Source organism: Cynara cardunculus, assembly GCF_001531365.2.
Source record: "Cynara cardunculus var. scolymus isolate 2C chromosome LG 11, CcrdV1, whole genome shotgun sequence".
NCBI lineage: Eukaryota > Viridiplantae > Streptophyta > Magnoliopsida > Asterales > Asteraceae > Cynara > Cynara cardunculus.
In genome coordinates this window covers 5,472,320-5,481,664 of record NC_037538.1, presented here as the reverse complement: position 1 = coordinate 5,481,664, position 9,345 = coordinate 5,472,320, and the positions used below count along the sequence as shown (strand labels likewise).

Here is a 9,345-nt window from a genome sequence, read left to right as displayed (position 1 = left end):
GTACGAATACGGAGCGAGTACAAACATCGAGTGAGTACGAATACGGAGCGAGTACAAACATCGAGTGAGTACGAATACGGAGCGAGTACAAACATGACCTATTGAGAATTTAATTCAATTGGATAAAAAAATATTAAAATGATTATGTTATTGTTAAATTTGTAACAACGTTTTTAACAAGATTTTCAAAGGAAAAAAAATCTTTAAATTTAAAGAATCTTCAAAATTTAATATAGGTGGAGAAAAAAAAATATTATTTTATTAATCTTATTAATTAAATGCTAAAAGTTTGTTAAATAATAAATGTATTAAATAATTTATTAATACGATTAATTTCAGATAAAATTTATGTCCTTTTGAATATTTTGATTTATGGAAATGCTTTAAATAAAATTAATTATAAAAAATAGTAATATTTTTATCTATTTTGTCTTGTAAAAAACATATTGTGAAACAGAAAACTCATAAGATTATAACTACTATTTTATATTTACATTATATTTTTATTGTCATGTTTTTATTTGTTTTTCTTGTAATAAATTCTGTTTTTTAAGGACCCTCCTATCTCTTCCTTCTCCAAGCTCATGGGTTTGCAGTTCTAGAACCATTCGCCTATCGTAAGGGTAAGGGTCATTGCCTTCAGCCGGTAGAAGGGCGTTGACTTTCATTATCAGGGTATTTTCGAGAGATAAAAGATGTATGTGGGGTTTTCATACACGGCTGCATTTTAGGCATTTCTTAATCTTCAGGTTTCAAAATTTCAGTTTCATCCCTATAGTTTGCAACCCATTTCCTATTTTTATCCTTGAGTCCAAAACACAACTTTTAGGTATGAAGAACTAAAATGGAAATGGATTATAAATTGTAGGGATAAAAAAAAGCAATAAATTTTAAATCATAAGGATGAGAAAGGTAGTGAATTATAAACCATAGAAATAAAAACCGAAGTTTTAAAACTATAAGGAGGAAAATAGAAATTTTAAACAGACCACATTACAAGGACTAAAAACGTAATTTACTCTAAATATAAGAAGTGTTTAGAATTATCCAAAAATGTATTTAAAAACACGTATAATCGTTGATCAAAATCTATATTATGACTTTTTATATATCTATACTATATTATAAAACATTTGACAAAAAACTCTTAAATATTGTTTATTATACATAGAATACTGTTTATTGATGCATATTACTTAAAATTCAATATTACAAGTAAATTATGTCTAAGTACAACTTACTAAAGCTTTATGTTTGAATTCGTCTAACTAATTGCAGATAAAAATAATCAAATAAAAGATAAATATCTCATTTTAAATATACAAAGTCAAAAATATAATTAGGATAATCATTGAGTTCTAACAAAATATTTAATTATTATCTTTATAAAAATTTATATTATTAAACCAAAAATAAAAAAAATGAATTAATGATACGTACAAAAAAGGAGAAATTTGAATAGTTAGTTTGATACTAATATCAATTTTCTTTTTCAAATTTTTATGATATATTCATATTTTTATTTATTCAAAAATAAAAACATTATCGTTTTCTCAAAACCACATAAAACCGTATTATAATATCGACTGAGAAATAAATAAATAAAATGAAAAATTAAATCAAGATGTATCTTGCTGCATTATGCAAGTACTGTTCTAGTTTGTTTAAAAAACATATCTTTAATAAAATATGTTGATTCATTTATTTCGATTTAATTCAAAAACATTCTTTTTTAAACATTTCAAGCTAACAGTACCAAATATTATTCGTTTTATAACTTTTATTTACACAATTGAATTCACTTTTTAAAATTAAAAATGAATTCATTCTATTATAATATAACGTTAGTTTTCTTCCCGAATCAATGTAAGATCTTATAGTTTTTATTTTATTCTGTTTCATGATTTCTTAAAATCTTAAAAATTCAAATTTAAAATTCTTCAAGTAAATTTGTAATTTCAGAATTGACATATTTGATAACAAAATTACTAACGTTTTGTTTAGCCGTTACTAAACATTTTTTTAATTTACAAGTACTTAACTAAGTTTACATTGTTTTTTAATTAGATATAAAATTATTTTTTTAAAGTAAATAATATTTACATATAATAAATAAAATAAATAAACTCATACACTCTCATCATCTTTAGTGAGGTTTGAATTCTTGATCTCCTAGGAGGTCACAAACTCACATATCGTTAAGTCAAAGGCTCTTTAGTTAGATATAAATTGTTGCAATTAAAATAAATAGTAAAGTTTAATTTTGGTCTCTAACATTTGAAATTTTCGATGAATATCGTTCTTTTAAACTTTAAAAACTCAAACATGGTCTTTCATATCAACCAATTCTCAACGATTTTAGTCTTTCTATTTATAGTCGTTAATTTTTTCCTTTGATTTCAATTAAATTAAGGGTATTTTAATGATTTTCACTATTTCCTTAATTTTATATAAAATTAAAAAATCATTTTTTAACTTTTCTATTGTAAAAGGAAAAAAATGACCTTTTTGAAAATAAAAATAAAAATTTGTTTTTTTTTTTCACTATTTTTTTTTACAATTTAAAACAAAATATATAATATGTTTTTTTTAATATACAATTAAGAAATAATGAAATGATTAGAATACCTTATATTTAACTAGACTTAATGGAAAAAATTAACGACCGTTAAACCGAGGGACTAAAACCATTGAAAATTGACGAACGTGAGAAGCCAAATCCGAGTTTTAAGGTTTATAAACAATTTACATTAAGAATTACAAACAATACGGATCAACATTAAACTTTACTCTAAAAGAAAAGAAAGAATGATAATGTTTAGTTGAAAGGCGATAAATTAATTTTGAGTAAACTACATTTTTTTATTAACCTGGATATTCAATCCGCTATGTGAGCCGACTAATCTCAGGACGACCACTTGCTTTGCAGATAGCCGGGAGTCACTGCATTTGAACCTCCGTGGCCATAAGGGGATTTTTATTTCACCTTAGATTTATTTTGACAAAGCTCTAAGTCCCTCCATCTAACGGAGGGTATTTTTGTCTTGTAGCCTCTTTTTTGTCTTTTACCCCACAAAGATGAAAATTGCAACATATAATATATTAAATATTTTTAATATTATTACTATTACAATTATTATTATATATAATGCAAATGTACTTCCCACCCGATAGATGTGACCATCATCTATGTGAAACATCCACCCCTACTCTGGTCAAGCCCCCGACAAATCCCCTCCCTCCGATGAAACCCATGTCACTCGTCTTTTCTAGTGAATATCCACATCGTCTTCTCCGTGAAACACCTAACCTCGGTCCCCCCTCACATCAGTTTCACCACCCTACAACACCAACCACCACTGTCATCCTTCAATACCAACCATTTATAACTAAACCCAAAACAATAAAAATATAAGAATTAGATTTAATATCAGTAACATTCTTAAAAATTTAAACTTAAGAGTATTCAAAAACATTTTCAAATATCATATTCATACATAGTAACCTAAATCTGAATAAAAATGCAAATCCCTAAATCAAAATCTCAAGAACATCAACAATAAAATGTAAATCAAAACTCTAAATGTCTTGAAACAAACTTGAATTTGATCAAATCTTTAAACCAGACTTGAATTTGGATCAAAACCCTAAAAAGTTATAAATCAATAACACCTCCACCCCTAGACGTGAATCGAGATAGAGAGGGAGAGGCATAGATGAATCGAAATAGAGGGGGAGAGACAGACATGAAGTTGTGTTCATCGACCTCCACCACCCCCCCCCCCCCCGAAAAAAAAAACTCTTGGTTTTTTTGTGTTCCTCGTCGATTTCAACCAAATAGAGATGGAGAGGCAGTCACTAATTCTTTTGTGTTCCTCGAATTGAGATATCTGGTGTTTGATGGGAATGGGTTGGGGTAGAATTAGTTGGGGTGGCAGAGGTGGCGGGTTGGGGAAGATCAGTTGATGCTCCGGTGTCTATGAGTTTATGATGTATATAAAAGACAACGAAGTCATTTAGGTAGCGTTTGATATATAGACATGACTGGACATGATAGAACTGGACAAGACAAGAGGTAGGACTGGACGGGACTGGACAAAACAAGTCTATGTCTAGTGTTTGGTACGACTAAGAATGGACGAGACAAAACTAGACAAGTTAACCCCAAAAGTTATTTGATATTTTAAATATTATATAATAGTTATAATTAACACAAATAAAGTAAATAATTAAAGAATTTAATTTATAATTATTTTTACACAATTTCATATAAATTAAAATGTACATATATAAGGGTACCAAATTTTAATGAAAAAGTTGACATAATTGATGGTAGTAGTAGTAGTGATGGAGATGGTTTTGGTTATGGTGAAGTATTGGTGGCCGACGATAGTAGTGGCGATAGATGGTGGTGGTCGGTGGCTGACGATGGTTATGGAGGTGGAGGTAGAGGCAGTGGTGGTTGGTGGACGATGATGGTTATAGGTGATGTGAAAATGGTGGATTGTGGTGGTGGTAGTTATGGTGGAGGTGAGGTGGTAATGGACGGTGGTGGTCGATGGTCAACGGTGGTTGTGGAGGTCGTGGATGAGGTTGCTATAGTAGAGGAGGAGTTAAAGGTAGCCAATTGTGGTTGTGGTAGTGGTGGTGGCAATGGATGGTGGTATCGGTGGCTGATGGTGGTTGTAGAGGTGTCAATGGACAGTGGTGGTCGGTGATTGATGGTCGTTATGGAAGTCATGGAGGAGGTTGTTGCAGTATAAGAGTTGGAGGTAGCCAACGATGGTAGTGTTGGTGGTAATGGGAGGTGGTGGTCGGTGGCCGATAGTGGTTGTAAAGGTGGCAATGGATGGTGGTAGTCGGTGGTCTGCTGTGGTAGAGGTGGCGATGGACGATGGTGGACTGTGGTTGTGGAGGCGATGGGAGGTGTTGTTGTAGTGGAAGAGGAGGTGGAGGGGGTCGCCTGTGGTGACGGCGGCCGAAACTAACGATGATGACTATTAAAACAAATATCATATTAAGGTTATATGTCAAACTACGGTAGATTAATAATATTTTAATTTCTATATCATTCTTGCCTCATTTTGTTCCACCTGTTTTGGTGAAATAAGAAAAAAACATCTTTTGTCTCACTTTGTCCTAGTTCTTGTCCTCGTTCCATATCACACAAAATGTGAAACAGTGAATTTTTGTTTTGTCCCATGTTGCGCCAAACATGGAACATTGAATTTTGTCTCATCTTGTCTCATGTACCAAACACAGTCTTAGGTGATTGACATTAAATGAGTTCTTAATTACATGGTCTCGTATCTATATAACAAAAAATAGGTTTATATACCTAAAAATCTCATACTTACATTGTATGGAGGGCATAGGACCGTAGGGTGGGTGTTTATAAACGACAAAACAACATAATTAATGGGTTTATATACCTTAAAATCTCAGACGAAGATCGTATGGAGAGCATAGGACCGTAGGGTGGGTGTTTATAAACGACAAAACAAAACAATTTTAATATAACAATAATATACTAATAATAAAAAAAAAGTAATTATTATTATTTTATTTCTTATTAATAAAAAGACAAAAACATTTATAGAAGGACATAAATACCCCTTAAATTAACCGGATTAACATGATTAGTTAGAGGAAGGAACTTAAAGTGTGCATTTTTATATACCACAATAATAAACGTATTTAAAGGAACTCACAACCAATAAATCACATAAAACCATAAATGTAATTTATTTATTAATTTTATGAGCACGAAGACGCGTGGAGGCAAGTGTTTGCATTAAAACCTTTTCTATATATAATTTAACAAATATTTAATATATTAAATAAAAATGATTTTTCACAAATTATCTTATCATAAAATATTTCACTAAAACCTTTCAAACAAATTCATTATTGAACATGACATTTGAATTATTTTTTAATTATTATCTGATAAAAATTAATACTAATAAATGTTAAAAGAAATTATCGTTTGTAAACCAAAACATATAAAGTATTGTGTTAAATTTGTTGTAAAAAACATCAGATTAAATATATATATATATATATATATATATATATATATCAATTAAATTAAACGTATGCAATTCATGTGAAACATGCTGTTTATTGAACCTCTTTCGCAAGTAGAATTCTTTTTTTGGGGAATGAAAGATGCATCCGCTAAATTCTGAGAGGTGTTCCAGGATATTAGAAAATACAATAAACATCAATAAGAAAAACTTAAAAGCCCTCAAAATCAACCACAAATTAAAAAAATCTCTTCAAACGGTGAAATTCAACTAAAAACACATCAGACATCTTTTTAGGCATTTGATACACTTTGAAGATACACCTGCTTGACAAAAATTCTACGTTCGATGTTAGTTATGAAGGAGAGGAGGAGGTGGTGGTCATTAAACTAAACTTCATTCTATGGTTATATTAACTTGTTAGTTTTGCCTCATCCTTGCAGAGAGTGACCCATAAATATTTTCAAAGTGATAGCACCATCTGACATATTTTCTGCAAAAAAAATACAGATTTGTTGGTCAATTTCTTACCTCTGCAACGAGGGGCCTTGTGTTTGACAATTCTTACTGTGATTTCTTCAAATCTTTTAAACTGAAAGCCAAAAATTAAAGAAGTCGGTCAAATGCAAAATTTTATGTTGCGTCCTTGGAGGACCTTAACACTGCAACATACACCAACATTTCTATAGTTTTACCACAAACTTGCGTCTTTAGTTTAGTTTCATAAAATATAAGGACACACAAGAAATAAAGCATATGCGTCTTTTAATCCCCAATTTTTTTTCTCTATGTGTCAGAACGATGGAGCAGGAGCACGCACACCCCTCCTCTCTATGTAAATCCGCCTTTCATATCGTTGTGATTTTTGTTCCCATAGACATACCAATATTTTATGAGGCCATGTTACATCTATAGTTTTTTATTACACTGCAAAATGAGATAACAAAAACACACACACACACACACATATATATATATATATATATACATACAAATTAGAGAGACAATGATGAGGCATATTACTTTTGTCTTATGACAAAAATTAATGAGCAACTAAGGTTGGCTATAATTTTACATTCGTTGATAAAAGACGCTAAACAATGTAAAATTGGACCCCAAAATTTTGAGGTTATGTTCAAAATCACATATTTAACATGTTAAAGAACGAACCTGTTTATTCAACCTTTTTCGGTGGAACATGAAAAGACCATTTTTGTCTTACTCTTTCTCAATCCTAAGTGTTACGTAAAACATGAAATAATGAATTTTTATCATGTTTTGTCCAGTTTCATATAAGATGCGACGACCTAAAGGATGACCATCTTTTGGTGTGTACCACCGTCCCTTATGCTTAACTTGTTGTATTGGGTGGTTGGGTTTAATAAATAGTGCAAAAAATAGTTGAATGAAAATATTATATTTTTATTAAATATTAAATACTTTTTAATAAAAGAAATATTAAAATAACTTATAAGTCAAAATAATAAGTCGTCGAAGGTTAGATCGGACAAAAACTGAGTGCAAATCTAAAACTTATTAAAACAATGTTATAACAACTATAATTATCGTGAGCTTTCAAACTAGCTCATGTGCACCGGTAGTTTGGAATCGTTTGTGTTCATATAGTGGGCATAAAATATTCTCAATGGTGATGCAAGTGTACGCCGACACTATGATCGCTTGCAAGTAATAGAGTGATAAAGTACCGAGGTTGTTTTCATAGGGATTGAGCTACTGAGAATAAGAGAATTTCATGAACTTCTTGAGCATGTTTCGGTTTGTGAATAAAAATTGGATTTTAGTTGGTGAAAAGCTTTAGAAGACGAATTAGACTTATAAATAAAAAGAAGAACATGAGTGTAAGTATTTCTCAAGACAAAAACAACAATATAATGGTCAGAAACTTATGAGGTGTTTATAAAAAAATTCAATCTCTCGAAAGTGAAGTTTTATAGACATTACCCACAAAGTTCCTACAAAGTTCTCATTTCCACCACTCTGAAGCTTGCTGATTTAACTGAGTAGGTAAAGAAATATTACACTGAAAATTCATACTCAAATCCCTTTGTAATACAAATCTCCAATACTTGAACCTTAGCTAAATACATACAAAAGTTGTATCTCTACACAATTATCAAATTTTTTCTCAAATCTTTGTGCACCACTTAAGCCATATTTTGAATCTGTCCATCTCTGAGTCAAAGATCTAATATTTTAACACTTCAAAGTATTTGGGTTATCCGCGTTGAGTTTTAGTCGTGACTTAAGTGATCAAATTTTCAAAGTGGTAAACAATGAAAACACCCAAAATGTTGCTTATAAATCCTAAGTTAATTCACACCCACATAAGTAATTATCTCATAATAGACATGTAAAGCATAATAGAAGACAAAAAATAAAACTTCAATGAAACTTTCTTTAAAATAGAAGAAGAGTCTATTGCCACAGTGGTGAAACTGTGTGCAGAAGATTACAGCTAAAAAACTTAATACATGAAAATTAAATGCTAAGACTTAAAACATAAGAGTAAAATGTAGAGAGACTTCAGCTGAAATAAGATGATCCTCAAATGAACTCAAGACTCATTTATACAGGGGAGGAAAAGATAAAGAGACCATCTTTTACTCATAGAAAATGAATCATTTAATAATATTTTATGGTTAAAAAGTCAACTCACCTCCTTTTATTCAAAACTCAAATTTCAAAGGTGGCTCCTGGACAACTTTTTAGAAACGTCTTCAAAAAAATTCCCTCCAAAAAATTGATCCTTATCCATAAATTCGGAATTTTTCCAGTGGTAACAATGTAGGCACAATCTTAAAGTGATTTTTTTTAATAAATTATCATTATTTGTGTTTCATCATCTTTTTAAAACTTTAAGAATAAACGGGAAAAAACATGAGAAAATAAGTGCTTAAAAGACATAAAAATAATAAATAAGAAATAACTCTAAAAAAATAAGTTATCATGCACCAAACGATCCCACGATTGACCGCGGGTTCAAACTCAAGGTAAATAAATTTTTCATTGCATCCCTAAAGCGTACAAGCATATCACAATCCGGGTAATTAATGGCAACAAATGTGAGATAGTATATTGAAGTATTAAATATAGCATATATTTAAAGCAAATAAATATGAACCTAATGTCTTTGGACTATTGTCATTTACTTTTTCCAGAGTAGTCATCATCGATGGATGGGAACCTAGCATGTACCCATGTAGTAAATTCATTAACTTCTTGTTTGATTTTATAACTTCTTGCATGTTTGCAAATTGATTGAATTTTCATTTTATATATATATATATATATATAT

The 9,345-nt window shown here is 30.2% G+C and overlaps 1 protein-coding gene across 1 annotated transcript in view; it reads left to right on the top strand.

Moving 5' to 3' along the window:
• Nucleotides 1-4,040: 4,040 nt before the first annotated feature.
• LOC112520997 (THO complex subunit 4A-like) overlaps nucleotides 4,041-9,345 on the top strand; it is a 17,351-nt gene continuing 12,046 nt past the window's right edge. Inside the window, exons 1-2 of the mRNA XM_025129619.1 lie at nucleotides 4,041-4,075; nucleotides 4,295-4,538. Of these exons, the coding sequence (XP_024985387.1) occupies nucleotides 4,041-4,075; nucleotides 4,295-4,538 (279 nt within the window). The remainder of the gene's footprint in view (nucleotides 4,076-4,294; nucleotides 4,539-9,345) is intronic.